The sequence below is a fragment of the Nannobrachium achirus genome (assembly GCF_963921795.1).
Source record: "Nannobrachium achirus genome assembly, chromosome: 21".
NCBI lineage: Eukaryota > Metazoa > Chordata > Actinopteri > Myctophiformes > Myctophidae > Nannobrachium > Nannobrachium achirus.
In genome coordinates this window covers 9282844-9300078 of record NC_137828.1, presented here as the reverse complement: position 1 = coordinate 9300078, position 17235 = coordinate 9282844, and the positions used below count along the sequence as shown (strand labels likewise).

General features: G+C 43.6%; 1 protein-coding gene across 1 annotated transcript in view; it reads right to left on the bottom strand.

Moving 5' to 3' along the window:
* armc3 (armadillo repeat containing 3) overlaps positions 1 to 17235 on the bottom strand; it is a gene marked incomplete at its 5' end in the record, with an annotated part of 36441 nt that overhangs the window by 3583 nt on the left and 15623 nt on the right. Inside the window, 6 exons of the mRNA XM_080752414.1 lie at positions 2097 to 2259; positions 3044 to 3265; positions 6053 to 6118; positions 7709 to 7803; positions 8179 to 8347; positions 15307 to 15443. Of these exons, the coding sequence (XP_080608540.1) occupies positions 2097 to 2259; positions 3044 to 3265; positions 6053 to 6118; positions 7709 to 7803; positions 8179 to 8347; positions 15307 to 15443 (852 nt within the window). The remainder of the gene's footprint in view (positions 1 to 2096; positions 2260 to 3043; positions 3266 to 6052; positions 6119 to 7708; positions 7804 to 8178; positions 8348 to 15306; positions 15444 to 17235) is intronic.

Below are 17235 nucleotides of genomic sequence, written 5' to 3'. Positions count from 1 at the left end.
ATATACATTTATTTCTGCCATATATAGGTAGGCCTACATACCTGCCATTTGTTGCATTGTGAGCTTGTAGATCGGCTATTTTCAAAAGATTTTTCTACATTTTATTCATTGGAAAATCTGTGAAACAGGACATTCTGCCTACTTTCTACTATTGGTACTCTGTAGGCTACATTAATTAAATATTGAATGATACCAATACGTTTGTACTTTTACTCAAGTAGCCTATATTAGCATTCCAAAAACCTCTACTTGTGGCAGAGTATTTCCACATTGATTGCAGTAGGCTATTTTCCCACCACTGTTCATTAGAAAGGAACGGCTCCCTACTGCGAACCGGATCCCATCGTTCATTTCAAAGAGCCGTTCAAAATACTCGATTCGTTCGCGAACGTCCCACCTACTTTCAAGGGATGTGTGCTGGTCGCGGTCTTTCTTCTGTATGTTTGATATGCGCTGCCGTTGAGTTTTAATTTAAATCCCAATCATTCATGATACAACCTGATGGACGGACGGACGCTATGAAAAGTGTGTCTGTGTGCGGGCGCGCTTGTGTGTGTGTGTGTGTGTGTGTGTGTGTGTGTGTGTGTGTGTGTGTGTGTGTGTGTGTGTGTGTGTGTGTGTGTGTGTGTGTGTGTGTGAGAGAGGCAGAGGCCGGGAGAGGTGGAGAGAAAAAAAAAAGAGATGGATCTGTCACTCAGTCAGATACATGCTCAGAGACTTGCGTCTATCAGCGGCTATTTTCTCTCAGTCCCCTGCTGCCCTTCCAGTCTTCCAGACAAGTACTGATCCAGGAAAATATCAAACATGTTTGAAAAGAGTCGGGCTACCCCCGATCGTCCTCCGAGCCACTCGGCTGGGCTCCGAGTGGATCTGTGAGACCTCACGCTAGACGACGTTCATGCCCGATTGTCGGGCCCGTTTCAGTCGGTGGCAGCCCGATTGTCGGGGGGGTAATTAAATAGCCCGATTATCGGCTAGTGTGCGGCCAGCTTAAGGGAGATAAATACAAACGACTTCAAGATCAAGGTTGATGACACAGAAATCACTAGCAAGGAAGAGATTACCTACTTGGGCTGTATACTTGATAAATACCTATCTGGGGATAGCATGGCAACATCTGTGATCAAAAAAGTTAACCAAAGAACGAGATACCTGGGTAGAATGTCCTCCTTTGTTAACAAAAGGGCCCTCGGGACTCTAGCTGGGGCCATCATCCAGCCCCATTTCGACTATGCCTGTACCTCCTGGTACTCCAACATCAAAATGCCACTTAAGACAAAGCTCCAAACTTCCCAAAACAAATTGATTCGCCTACTTCTCGACCTGGGGCCAATGACCCATATTTCCCCCACTCATTTTGCGGGCCTAGGATGGCTAAATGTAGAAGACGGGGTTAAACAATTGAAAATGGGTCTGACGTTTAAAATAGTCAATGCAAATCTATCATCAACCCCCACAGTGCCCGCATATTTGATCAAACACCTCCAAAAAGTAAGCGACACCCACAACTACAACACCAGAGGGAGCGTAAACAACGATTTAATAATACAAACCCATAGTACAAACATGGGGAAATACTCCTTTTACAATACAGCCACTGAAGTGTGGAACTCTTTGACCATTTCCCTTAAAACAAGTAACTCGCTGGCCTCCTTTAAAACGGCCCTGAAAATTCATCTTTCAGGAGGTCAGAGGCATAGGTAGCCTACATTTTTCCCTGAAGATAGGAAAAAAGTGACCCCCCCCCCCCCCCCCTTTTATTTTTTTTCTTTACATATATGTGAATTATTTATATTTATCAAATGCAACAAATATTGCCATGTTCTGTAAATTGAGTGCCAAGGACTTCCAATGGAATCAAGACTGTAAAAGGACTTATTGGGATGTTCCTATTGGACAAAATGCTTTTAGCTCTACCAGTGCTGTGCCACATGTTTTAAATGTGTCCACTGTACATGTGTGTAAATTCATTGTGCCAATAAAATAATCAATCAATCAATAACGGGAGGTTTGTGAACCCCTGGAATAGAGAACGGGAGGTGTCCTGGGTGTGAACCCCTGGAATAGATAACCGGAGGTCTCCTGTGTGTGTGTACCTTGAAGAGCAGGGCCCGGTGCCAGTAGATGCCCTTGCAGATGCGACCGATGGGGACGACATTGGAGCGCAGCTCCACCTTCAGCTGGCTGAGGTGGAGCTCCCAGGAGAACTCCTGCCACCTCTCCACCTCCACGGCCCCGCCCATGGCCTCGCCCACCAGCCTGACGTGGTGGAAACAGTACTTACATGTTATACTTAAGTAAAAGTATCAATACTGCAATGTAGATATATTCTGTTACAAGTAAAAAAGACCAGAGTTCAAAGTGTACCTGAGTAAAAGTATGAAAGTGTTGGGATAAAAATGTACTTAAAGGGGAAGACCACCCATTTTCAATATTGAACTATGTCATTAATATAACTTAGAGGAGTTGTGTGGAAATAGAAAAAAAGTTCCCCCTCTTCTGTGTTGCCTAGAACTGGAAGATTGATTTTGGGGTTTGTATTGTAAAGTACAATGGTGTGATGTCATCACATTGTGATTTGCAATACAAACCCCAAAATCAATCCTCCAGTTCTAGGCAACAAAGAAGAGGGGGAACTTTTTTTTTTATTTCCACTTTCCTCTAAGGTATATTAATGACATAGTTCAATATTGAAAATGGGTGGTCTTCCCCTTTAAAGTACCAAAAGTAAAAGTACAAAAAGCAGATCTACAAGCTCACAATATGTCGCAATGTGAGAGCTTGTAGATCTGCTATTTTCAAATAACCTAGGTACAATAGGGCTAAATGATAGGGCAGCACACATGTCACCCTGATGTGTGGGTGATGGTCATAGCGGTCACCTTGCTAAGGCAGCACACATGTCACCCTGGTGTGTGGGTGATGATCATAGCGGTCACCTTGCTAAGGCAGCATACATGTCACCCTGTGGGTGATGGTCATAGCAGTCACCTTGCTAAGGCAGCATACATGTCACCCTGTGGGTGATGGTCATAGTGGTCACCTTGCTAAGGCAGCACACATGTCACCCTGGTCACCCAGCGGGAGGATGGACGCGGTGGCCTGGGTGCAGAGTGCCTGGAAGGAGGGGTCAAAGGGCAGCGTCCATGGCTTCTCTGTGGAGGCCTTCTCCTCCTCCTGCTCCTCCCCCTCCGGCTGCTTGACCACAACGTTGCTCTCCTCTTTACGCTTGTCCTCGTCTCTACGCCCTCTGCTCCTCGCTCTGCTGCAGAGAGAGAGAGAGAGAGAGAGAGAGAGAGAGAGAGAGAGAGAAAGAAAGAAAAAGATGGATGGATGGATTGATAATCAGATTGATTGATTGATTGATTATTATTGTTTTTTGAGCGATGCAAACCGCTCCTATAAGTGGCTGTGCGTGTGTCCATAGCCTTTTTCCTCAGCGTTTTGCCATAGTAAAATGTGTGTGCGTAGCATCATGTTTGTCTAGTGATGTCATATGTTGTATGTCTGTAGCCTTTTTCCTCAGCGTTTTGCCATAGCAAAATGTGTGTGTGTAGCATAGCCTGTACATCCTAGACTGAAGACATTATGCAAGCACGACGACCGCTCATTTCACACTGGGTGTGATTTTTTTCTTATTTTTTAAATTTTTATCCCATGATTTTGTAACCCATTTTTTCCACCCGGTGTCAATTCTCTAATGTAATCCTGGGCGCTACACTCCCTCTGCTAACCTGGAGAGAGCAACGGACTGACCTCATGCTTCCTTCTATGCATGAGGAGTCCAAGCCGCTTCTTTTCACCCGACAGTTTCCCCGGTTGGACGTACCGGTATACAGTAGCGTGTGGAAGGAACACGTTATTCCAACCAGTTCCTTTCCCCTCCATCAGGCGCCCCGGCTGGCCAGGGGGAGGCAGTATAATAGAGACCAGGATTAGATTGATTGATTGATTGATTGATTGTGTTAGTAAATCTTTCCAATCCAATGCAGTCAAGCAGATGCAGGAGCACTGTTGTAGACTGAGTCTGATGCAAATGTGTTTTGTGTTTTTAAGTAAATGCATCTGGAGAAAACTCAGGAATGCAAAAGGAGGACGGCCTGGTGAGTCTGTTCCCACAGCAAAGGTTTGCTAACCGGGTTCGATTATGCACCACTGCAGCCACTTGCCGGACAGCAGTCTCGGAGTAGGTGTGCAAAGAGGTTATAGAGAAGCTTGTACGTTTGATTGATTGAAGACTTTATTAGAAGTTTGCATAGGAAAAGGTACAGTTTCATGACGGTACAGTTCACTGGTACAAGGTCTACTAAAAGGAGATCATACGCTTATTTCCACAGGAAACCATTTAAGTATCTTATATAACATTGAATGACAGACGAATAGAACACAGTACTATGCAGTAGATATAGTCAGTAAAAAAAAAAGAAAATGAAAGAACGAAATACAGTAAGTCAATACAAACAGTAAGTATATACAAAGAAGGGGCAGGGGAGGGTAGGGCTGGGCTGGGCTAGGTTTGTTTGAAGGGGCAGGGGAGGGTAGGGCTGGGCTGAGCTAGGTTTGTTTTTACCAGTTGCGAACGGCTGCTGCCTGTAAGTGGTTTTTGAGGGCGATTTTAAAGGATGCTAGTGATCCACACTCCTTTAAGACCTTCGGTAAGGCATTCCACATTTTTGTGGTATAGCAGAAGAACGAGTTTGACCCTTTCTTTGAGTTGACTCTGGGTTGAACGTGATCTGTGGCGCTGCCTCTGGTGTTGTAATTGTGGACATCCTTAACGTTTATAAAGTATTTTGACAGGTACTTGGGTATCATAGTGGTATAGTGTATCTTGTACACCAGGCCCATTGCAAGTTGCTGTACTCTGTCATCTACTCTGAGCCACCCCACTCTTAACTGGTGAGTAGCGTTTTTTTTTTTTTGTGACCAACTTTTTATTTTATTTTTATTTTCTTTAAAACAGAGTAGGAAACATTATATTTCTTTTCTTTTAACAATACAATATATATATAGATATTATAATGGATTCCTACGAGGACAAAGTCTCTTATCCCCATCTCCATACCCCCACATTTGCACAGACTACAATAGAGAGGAACCATGATCCGCATGCACTGTATACACATCATCGTACCGCTTCTGGATCAGAATCATATCATGACAAAGAGAAACAAGAAATTACAGCAGATAAGGGAAATAGCATAGGGGAAACAAAACAAGCAGAGTGTCTTAGGTGAGTAATGTTTTTACCTTCTGGGCTGCAGTGAGTAATGTTTGAATAGACTCTGTATTTGCACCTTGAGCTCGGGCACTAGATGCCTCTAGTCTCAGAACCTCATAAAAAGATGTTTTCCAGCGATGGATACTCAAATTATGGGGAGGTTTCCATCTCATTACAAGCATTTTTTTTGCTGCCTTTAGACCAGCCAGAAAAATTCTCTTTTTATGGGATATTATATTGAGTAGCGGTTTTTAATGTGCAAATCTGTGTGCCACACATTTCTTCCCTCTACACCAAAAATATCCATTCTATACAAGCTCACAACGTGTCACGTTGCGGCACGTAGTGAGCTTGTAGATTGGCAATTTTCAAAAGTTCTCCCCCAGGATAAGGACGCTAGGTCAGTGGTTCTCAAAGTGGGGTCCGGGCCGGGGGTCCTTGGGGGCTTTCCAGGGGGTCCCCAGCATCACAATCATGTTAACCACTTTATCAATAATATTGATATATGATGGCTATTCAATAGCCAATAGTCACTTTGTGGCACGCCACTAGCTTGCTATTTATGAACATTTTAGAACTTTTGAAAAGTGTTTGAAGGATTTTGAACACAAATCTTTGAACGATTTTGAAAACAACTCTTTTCTTTCTGGGGGTCCCTCCCCTCCCTGGCACCAGATGTTTTCAGATGATGGGGTACTCGGCACAAAAAGGTTTGAGAACCACTGCGCTTGGCTCGGGTCCATGTGGTTACTGTTACTACACACCCCCCGACTCCACACACAAATTCACGCACGCACGCACGCACGCACGCACGCACACACACACACCCACCTTGGGGTCTTGGAGCGTGTGCTGGGGGGGCTCTCCGCTCTGGCCTCCTCGGGGTCCACGTGCACCCTGGATGAAGGGAACAGTCACATGGTTTGGCATTACGTAACACAGTGTTAGAGGAGCATGTATGGCTACAACCAACATGCATGTAGAGTATGTGCGTTGCATGTGTGTGTGTGTGTGTGTGTACACAGTGTGCGTGTGTGTGTGTGTGTGTGTGTGTGTGTGTGTGTGTGTGTGTGTGTGTGTGTGTGTGTGTGTGTGCGTGCCTGCATGCGTACACTTTACAGAGAGAAAGAGAGAGCATTGTGCTTTCATTCCCCCAGGACTGGAGAGAGCTGTTTGACATGCAGCAAAAGTAGCAAACACACGCACGCGCGTGCACGCACACACACATATACACAACAAAATGGAAGAATCTTTAAATGTGAAATATTTTCTGAGCAGTGTTAAAGGAGTAGTTCACCCCCAAAATGACTTTTTTTCTGTTGATTAGTCACGCCATGGAGACTAGAGTTCAATAATATTTTTAGTTGTTTGTTGCATTCCTAAGACAAAAATGTGATAACAATAAATTTACCCCCATTCGTTCCGGAATGGGGACCCGTTTCAAAACGCATCCTCATCCGGAATCAATGGGGGTAAATTTACTCGAATAAAATGTTTGTCTTAGGAATGTGACAAAAACCAAAAAATATTATTGAACTCTAGTCTCCATGGCATGAGTAATCAATAGAAAAAAAGTCATTTTGGGTGTGAACTACTCCTTTAACTGTGTGTGTGTGCGTGTGTGTGTGTGTGTGTGTGTGTGTGTGTGTGTGTGTGTGTGTGTGTGTGGTACAAGAAAATGGGGTATGATGAGGCCCTCTCAGGGGGCATTTGTCTCTTTGGTGAAGTTCATTAATCTAAATGCTATAAGCTTGGACAGGAACACAAGCACTTGAGCATGGCTCTCTAATATATACTGCATGTTTCTGTGTGTGTGTGTGTGTGTGTGTGTGTGTGTGTGTGTGTGTGTGTGTGTGTGTGTGTGTGTGTGTGTGTGTGTGTGTGTGTGTGTGTGCGCGCGTGCGTCGCACAAAAGTAGTGAAAACAGCCGATCTACAAGCACACAGCGCCTCGCATCGCGAGGCGTTGTGTGCTTGTAGATCGGCTGTTTTCACTAGTTTAAATCATTTTTAAAATGATAAATTCAAAACGAACGGTTTTTGTCATTGGATTTTCACCCGACAACGACGAAAACTGTCGCTGGAGTAGTGGGAACGCCACCGTCGCAGCTGCAATGTTGTGGCCCTCTGCTTGGTACCCTAGACATAATTCGGACCTTGGGGAAAACGATTTGGGGAACCCTGCTTTACTGTGTGATCTTAGACTAGTAATGGAAAGGACAATTTGTCAAATATTAGAGGCAGTTGCGAGGCGTTGTGAGCATGTAGATCTCCTATTTTCACAATGGAACCGATCAAGTCAAACTAAACGTAATGCCAAATCCTACAATTCCATGTGCTCGTCAGGGCGGGGTGGGGGTCCCCAGTTGAAAAAATATGATTATTTTGGGTGGGTCGTGTCCTGAAAAGGTTGAGAACCATTGGTTTAATGTTTATATCAAACTGGTCGTCCTTGACATGAAATCAGTCAGTAATGATGAGCTCATACTCTGCTGCTGCGTTGACAGAAATGATGGGCCGCCACTGGTTGACCGGCTGTTTGGACAGCTCCTCTAGCGTCTGCACCTTCTGACCCACACGAACCTGAGACACATGCAGACAGACAGAGACAGAGACAGACAGGGGGACAGACACAAAGACAGAGAGACAGACAGACAGACAGACAGACAGGGGGACAGACACAAAGACAGAGAGACAGAGCAGTGGCGTCAGTTCAGCAAAAGTTAGGGTATGGCAAAGATGGGAGTCCTCATGGAAAATAGGCATTACATTTTGGATAACACGGTTCTATTGTGAAAATAGCAGATCTACATGCTCACAACGCCTCGCGCTGCGAGGCGTTGTGAGCATGTAGATCGGCTATTTTCACAATGTCTGAAAACACACACACACACACACACACACACACACACACACACACACACACACACACACACACACACACACACACATACACACCTGTCCAGCGTCATAGAAGCCGTCAGCGGTGATGTCAGTGTAGGCCAGTCGGCCGGTCAGGCTGTACTTGACGGACAGGTTGGAGTTCAGTAACCGTAGCAACGCCGCCTCGCTGAACCTGTTCCTACGAGTCGCCGACTGGTTGATCTCCTGCAGCCATTCCAAGGCTCTGAAGTACACACACACACACACACACACACACACACACACACACACACACACACACACACACACACACACACACACACACACACACACACACACACACACAGAAACACACAGAAACAGTCTCACAAAACATGCATATCGTCACTGTCTGGCCAAAACCTCTTAAAGGGGAAGACCACCCATTTTCAATATTGAACTATGTCATTAATATACCTTAGAGGAGTTGTGTGGAAATAAAAAAAAAGTTCCCCCTCTTCTGTGTTGCCTAGAACTGGAGGATTGATTTTGGGGTTTGTATTGTAAAGTACAACTTGATGAAATCACATGTTGTACTTTACAATACAAACCCAAAAATCTATCCTCTAGTTCTAGGCAATACAGAATAGGGAGAACTTTTTTTTATTTTTTTATTTACACACAACTCCTCTAAGGTATATTAATGACATAGTTCAATATTGAAAATGGGTGGTCTTCCCCTTTAACTCCATTTTTGAGGGTTTTGATTTTTTTGGGCATAAATCATGGCTATTGAACACCCTTTACATCTGAGTGTTGGTTAAAATAATATCGAACCAATGGAAAGTAGTAAAAAGTGCTTGGGACAAAACCTCCTAACTCCACACTTTCTTTTTGCCAAACCAGCTAACTCCATATGATTGGCCCTCTCTTTTTTTTTCATAAATATGTGCTATTTAACACCTTTTATGTCTGAGTGTTGGTTGAAATAATATTGAACCAATGAAAAGTAGTAAAAAGCCCTTCGGTCAAAACCTCCTAACTCCACTTGAGCTCATTTTCCTGAAAATGTACATTTTGGAGTTGGGAGGTTTCTGCCCGACAGCAGAGATATGCAGTACAGCAGGGTTCCCCAACTAGTTTTCCCCGAATTATGTCTAGGGTACCAAGCCGAGGGCCACAACATTGAATTATGTCTAGGGTACCAAGCCGAGGGCCACAACATTGAATTATGTCTAGGGTACCAAGCCGAGGGCCACAACATTGAATTATGTCTAGGGTACCAAGCCGAGGGCCACAACATTGAATTATGTCTAGGGTACCAAGCCGAGGGCCACAGCATTGAATTATGTCTAGGGTACCAAGCCGAGGGCCACAACATTGAATTATGTCTAGGGTACCAAGCCGAGGGCCACAACATTGAATTATGTCTAGGGTACCAAGCCGAGGGCCACAACATTGAATTATGTCTAGGGTACCAAGCCGAGGGCCACAACATTGAATTATGTCTAGGGTACCAAGCCGAGGGCCACAGCATTGAATTATGTCTAGGGTACCAAGCCGAGGGCCACAACATTGAATTATGTCTAGGGTACCAAGCCGAGGGCCACAACATTGAATTATGTCTAGGGTACCAAGCCGAGGGCCACAACATTGAATTATGTCTAGGGTACCAAGCCGAGGGCCACAACATTGAATTATGTCTAGGGTACCAAGCCGAGGGCCACAACATTGAATTATGTCTAGGGTACCAAGCCGAGGGCCACAACATTGAATTATATCTAGGGTACCAAGCAGAGGGCCACAACATTGAATTATACCTAGGGTACCAAGCCGAGGGCCACAACATTGAATTATATCTAGGGTACCAAGCCGAGGGCCACAACATTGAATTATGTCTAGGGTACCAAGCCGAGGGCCACAACATTGAATTACGTCTAGGGTACCAAGCCGAGGGCCACAACATTGAATTATGTCTAGGGTACCAAGCCGAGGGCCACAACATTGAATTATGTCTAGGGTACCAAGCAGAGGGCCACAACATTGAATTATATCTAGGGTACCAAGCCGAGGGCCACAACATTGAATTATATCTAGGGTACCAAGCCGAGGGCCACAACATTGAATTATATCTAGGGTACCAAGCCGAGGGCCACAACATTGAATTATATCTAGGGTACCAAGCCGAGGGCCACAACATTGAATTACGTCTAGGGTACCAAGCCGAGGGCCACAACATTGAATTATATCTAGGGTACCAAGCCGAGGGCCACAACATTGCAGCATTTGCAGGGGGCGACGGTGGCGTTCCCGCTACTCCAGCGACAGTTCAGATCAGGGGCATAGTTCTGCCGATTTAAAATGACTCCAATACGGAAGTAAAACTTCCTATGATTGGCCGCTAGTTGCGCTGTTTTCCCCCCCGGCTGATCGCAAAAAGAATTGTTCTCCATTGGATCCCATTCATTTTCCCCTTTCGTTTTCTAACCTTAATTAACATTTTCATGAATACTGTATGGTTCCTATCGCTAGTTAACAATTGCCTTTCAATCACCATCATATTCGTTTTGTCGACATGTGGTCCAATTTATTTTAAAATAAATTATAAAGTTGCGGGGGGGCGTGGCCAACTAAACTGATACCAGCCGGCTGTGTTCTTCTTCGTGTGCTGTATTTCGGGAGGCTCCGACCACATTCTCCCATGTATCCCTGCGGTTGCACGTGACCGTTGGCAGCCAATAGCATCTCTGATGCCTTTACAATTAGCCCTTCGCTATGCCCCTCCTAAAGCCGTCCTTGTCCAATGCCAAGTTAGCAACAGGTTACTAACGCAGCTGACTTGGCAAGCTGCCATGGCGGCGCGCATCGCTGTACCGCGAGTCTGGCTGCTAGATAGAGATGGGATTTATGGTTCTCTGAAGTGAACCGGATCTCTGAGATCCGTTCCTTTCAAAGAGCCGTTCAAAAGACTGCCTCATTTTAGTTACTGGTTACTTTGTAGATTTTGATTATGATTGTAAATCACTTCCACCCAAATAGGCCTATACATTTTTGCCATTGGATACATTTCTGGCATTTGAAAATAGGTGATCTACAAGCTCACAATGTGTCACGTTGCAATGCATTGTGAGCTTGTAGATCAGCTATTTGCAAATGATTTTTCTACATTTTACTCATTGGAAAACCTGTGAAACAGGACATTCTGCATAATGAGTAGGCTACGTTCTAATATTGGTAGGCTAATTTAAGTACATTTTGATACCAATACTATTTTACTTTTACTCATTAATAAAACACAAAATATTAAGTACATTAATAACATTCCAAACTTGATTGCAGTATTGATATGTTTACCTAAGTAAATATATTTAGTACTTTTCCCAACACTGTTCATTAGAAAGGAACGGCTCCCTATGAACCGAATTATATCGTTCATTTCAAAGAGCCGTTCAAAAGACTCGATTCGTTCGCGAACGTCCCACCCACTCGCTTCCGTGTCACAAACACTGAAACAAAAACAGAACGGATTGCACTGACCTACACAAACCCACTGGAATAATTTAGGAGCACTTCATGAGAAAATATAACTGGTAACACTTGTGTACTGTATGTTAATCTGACTTTAGTATAGGCTATTGTTTTCTTCCTAGACGTGCGTTTGAGGCAGGTTACTTAGTCTGCAGCTGGGTGCTATTGCTGCACGCCGCCATGGCAGCTTGCCAAGGCACCCGCCTTAGTAACCTGTCGCTAAACGTGGCATTGGGCAAGCACGGGTTTAGGAGGGGCATAGCGAAGGGCTAATTCTATGATGGCGACACACATTCCAAGGGGTAGAAAAGGGCCATTTGCGCTGCATAGAAACCAATGGCTTCGCATCGTCCATATTTTTCTACAGTCTATGGTTCAGATATCGTCGTTGTCGGGTGAAAATCTTGTATGTCCAAAACCGTTTGTTTTGTATTTATCATTTTAAAAATGATTTAAACTAGTGAATCTACAAGCACACAATCTACAAGCACACAACAAGCACACAACGCCTCGCATCGCAAGGCGTTGTTTTCACTACTTTTGTGCGACGGCCTTGTATGATGAAGCAGGGCTTTACTTTGCCAAAGAACCTACACATTTGGAGATACAAGGTTTCCACCCGACAACGACGATATACTAGTGTTGTTGCTGCTCTTATACCACCATTATTATTGGGGTTGGTGTGGGCCAGACAGTAGCCCCTCGCGGGCCGCAAATGGCCCGCGGGCCACCTATTGGGGAACCCTGCAGTACATGGAGACATACTGTTAGACCAGTGGTCCTAAAACATGTTCATGTCAAGGACCCCAACATGTATTATGTATTTGGCTGCAGGAACCCCACTGTGAGATTGAGAACCACTCCTGTACTGTCTACAAAGAGGTATGCTCTTAACACTCAATAACTGTGTTTTACTGCCACCTACTGGCTGTTCAGCAAACTGCACTATTGTCAACACATTACACTGTTGGGCATCAGATGACTCAATCAATTTATTAACCATTAGTTTTAGACTTTACAGCAGTTTGTTCTCGAAGTGGGGTCCTCCGGGGACCCCCAGGGGTCCTTGAGGGGGTTCCAGGGTGTCCCAAGTAAAATGTGTTAATAGATTTTAACCCCTCTATCTATATTTTATACATTGGCTATTCAAAAATAGCAGATATACAAGCTCACAAGTGTGGCACTTCGGGCGAGCTTTTAATAATATATTGAAAGTGTTTGAAGAATTTTGAATAATTTACCATAACACAAATCTTTTTTCTCTTCTGGGAGTCCCTGGCACAAAACATGTTCAGATGGGGTGTCCACGACGACACAAAAGAAAAAAGTCTGCACACCAAATTTGCAGTTCCCAATATAGAGCTTTACTGTGGTCCACGACGACTCCACGGCCAAATATATACATTTTGAGGTCCTTGGCATGAAAATATCTGCAAACTACTGCTTTAGAGCACACATTGACAGATATATTGACATAATTGGCCAGAATCATAATAACAATGCAGCTCCAACTTGAACTCTTTGATATTGCAAGAGTAGAGATTACATTTTCAGCCACGTTATCCACTATATAGCCCTGCTATTGGCTATACTTAGTTGTATGGAAAAATACATTTCGACCACTCAGCCGCAGTATCCACGGGTTTCCAACGCCCCATAGTGCATTGCGCAGACGCTGTACCGAGCTTCCGGCGCCGCAGCCGAGTGTGATTTACAAGCTCACAACAGGCTGCATCAGCGACGCGACGTGAGCTTGTATGTCTGCTGTTAAACCGGAAGTGTGGTCCAAATAATCTCCAGTAAACTCCCGCGGAAAAAGGTGGATACTAATTGTCAATTTGTCCTTTACCTGACGTTCTGGAAGAGTAGAGAGACCAACTGCCAAACACTTCAGGGCCCTATTATGATCCAGGTCTTATGCCTTATGCCTTAACTTCTTTGCCTTTTTTTACTATTTTGTTTTTGTTTTTTAAATATTTCAAATAGCTGATCTGCAAGTTCACAACGTGCAGATGTAGATCAGCATTTGAAGTATTTAAAAATGTTTTTCAAAATAGTGAAAAAAAGGTAAAGAAGTTAAGGCATAAGGCATAAGACCTGGATCATAATAGGGCAGTTGTGCTAGTTATATTGTAGCAACATATACTTTACCACTCACACGTTTAACTGTAGATGAGATGGTGATAAATGAAAAATAAGAGACTTGAATGATATTATCGTTGCTGTCGATGTTATCATTGTAGCCTGTCCACAACCATTCCTCTATTAGTATTGTAAAAAAAGAAAAGAAAAGAAAAATAGTGAAAATAATGCATTGCGTCGCAATATAGATCTGTGAAGATCTGCTATTTTCACTACTTTTATGCGACACGCTTGTATGATGAAGTAGGGGCAATCCCAAACATAAAAAGTTGAAATGTGTAGATACAAATACAAGGTTAATAACATCTACTTTTCAGGATTCAAATTCAAAAATAGCAAAAGTAACAGATCGAGCTACAGTACTACTATCTGATACTTTAGTTACTCTCATGTGACGCTGATTAATGTGATGGATTCATTCAAACACAAAAAGTTACAATATGGAAACTAGAGCAGGGGTCTTCAACCTAGGGGGGTCCTCAGAGTTACTACAGGGGGGGGGGGGGGGGTGATAGGATCATGTTTTTTACATTAAGCACTTGAACCCTAGCATCCCTATTCTGAGTGGAACACAACAAAAATAGCACAACAAAATAGCAGATCTACAAGCTTACAACGCCTCGTGCAAGGCCTAAGTTCTCACATGTCTCTCCCCTTCTCCGCAGCCTCCACTGGCTCCCGGTTGCGGCCCGCACGGAATACAAAACACTGATGCTGACCTTCAAAGCAGCCAAAGGTATGGCTCCTCCATACCTCCAAAACCTGATCAACCCCTACACCCCCACCCGTGCACTTAGATCAACCAACACAGGGATGCTGACAGAACCCTCGCTAAAAACCCCAGGGCAAAAATCCACTTGTCCGAGACAGTTTGCCCTCCTGGCCCCCAAGCTGTGGAATAAACTCCCTGTCGCACTTAGAACAACGGACTCACTCGCTAGCTTTCGCCTTGGACTGAAGACTCACCTTTTCAGACTCCACCTAAACCCTTAGCACTACTGGAAAAATCAATGACCTTACATGAAGCTAGTTAGCATTTTCTTTTTAGGTTTTTTAGAAACCTTTTTTTTCCCTTTACGGATTATATTGTTTTTTCTAGATAGATATTCATTTGCATTTGTTATATTGCTGTTGATGTACTGACATTTAACCTTGTTTATTATTGTGATGTTTTTATCTGCTTATTGTAAGTCGCTTCGGATTAAAAGCGTCTGCTAAATACCTAAACTGTAAACTGTAAGGCGTTGTAGGCTTGTAGTTTGGCTATTTTTGTCAAAGAGGTTTATAGAGGGAAAACAAGAGCAGACTAAAGTATTTGACGGTTCAAGTGGTTAAATGTCTGAATGTCATCATGTACTCCAACATGATGACAAACAAGTCTAAGCTGTCTAAGACATCTATGAACATTTTTAATCTGCAACACAATTTCATACAAAGTGTAGCTTCATCTCTCTCTCTCAGCTAAGGGGTCCTTGGCCTGAAAACGTTGACGACCCCTGAACCAGAGCTTTCTGCGCGACAGCAACAATATACTGTATAACGTTATTCTCTCACCCATGTTTCCACATCTCCACTGCGGTAGGCTCGTCGTTGGCACAGACACTGATTGCCCAGCATGCATTGCAGCGTACCTCCGTGTGATTGGAGCGCAGCAGATTGACCAATGGCGGGACTGCGCCGGCACTTCTCAGCTTAACACGCAACAAGATAGACAGAGGAATACGGTTGTAATATCTGAAATTATTACATCAGAAATGTTAATTGCGACCGTCAGGGAGCAGTTTACTATGAAAACCTCCACCGGCCGTCCGTCCGTCCGTCACACGTCACACGTCACACCTTTGTTTGTGTACGGTGTGATGTCATATATCTTCAGTATGACATCACACCACATGTGTACACAAACCTTTGTGTACGTTGCTGTGGCAACAGTCTGTTGTTGCTGGTCTGTTAGTGTACGTTAGCAACCACCTTAGCAACCATGGTTTTACCCTAGCAACCAACTGTTTACCATAGCAACCATGTTTTTTTACCCTAGCAACCAACTGGGCATAAAAGGGATTCTGTTAGGGATCTCCATATATGGGCATAAAAGGGATTCTGTTAGGGATCTCCATATATGGGCATAAAAGGGATTCTGTTAGGGATCTCCATATATGGGCATAAAAGGGATTCTGTTAGGGATCTCCATATATGGGCATAAAAGGGATTCTGTTAGCTGTTAGTGATCTCCATATATGGGCATAAAAGGGATGCTGTTAGGGATCTCCATATATGGGCATAAAAGGGATTCTGTTATGGATCTCCATATATGGGCATGAAAGGGATTATGTTAGGGATCTCCATATATGGGCATAAAAGGGATTGTATCCCAGATGATGCCCTGTTAGGAGATCCACACTAACAGAATCCATATATGGTCCTACCGACAGCTGCTATAAGCCAACCCTGGCGATAAGGTCTGAGTCGAAGAAATGCTTCTTTCCTGGCAAGAATTGCCCCTTTATACTGTAGGGCTCGTTTGTGTATTGTATGACATCACGCCACATCATCGGCTGAGGACTGTGTGATGTCATCATATCTCCATATATGGATACATAAGTTGCTCATGCCCAAATATGGGCTGGTGAGGTCAGACTTAGTGTGATGCGTAGGTTATCTCCATATATGGAGATTCAACTTCAATGAGTAACCATGGCAAACTGTCAACTGCCGGTATGTCTTGATAATTGGTAAAACAAACTTTTGGCCTATTTGTGGAGATAAGCGACCAACGGTCGCTTATCTCCCGATTAGGGAGTCTTACTGGTGGTATGTTTGATTCCAGCTGATACCTGTACCCATTTAGAACGGGTACACCTTATTGTGTATCATTATTTTATGCTTTAAAGGAGCTATAGTCAACTTTTTCTTGAAAAACGGATGCTAAAATAAAAATAATGTTTCGAAAATATTTTATAAAAAAATAAGCTTCATATATGTGTTTCTATTCAAAAATTACCACAAAAAGCATAAAATAATGATTAAATAATTATTTTGGCTATTGTCATACCGACACTTTGTTTACATTCTAGTCTATAGACTAGGATGTAAACAAAGTGTCGGCCCTACAATGAAAAAGTTGACTATAGCTCCTTTAACTATTGAAAAATAGCAGATATACAAGCTCACAGCGCGGCACCGAGTGCCGCGCTGCGAGCTTGTAGATCTGCTATTTTTGAAAGATTTTGAACATTAGAATTTTGAACATTAGAAAGTGTCTTTTGAATCCTTCTAAGATTTTTAGAAAAATCTGTGTTTCTGTGTCAGCAATCTGGCCAGCCATCGTCAAAGAAAAGGTCCTTTTCACTTAACTGGAGCTCAGTTAGTCTGTTCTTGAGAGACTACTGTGTCAGTGGTTCTCAAACCTTTTCATGTGAAGGACCCCCAAAATGATATGTAATTGGCCACGGACCCGCATCTTAAAATATTTAGTTCCAGGGA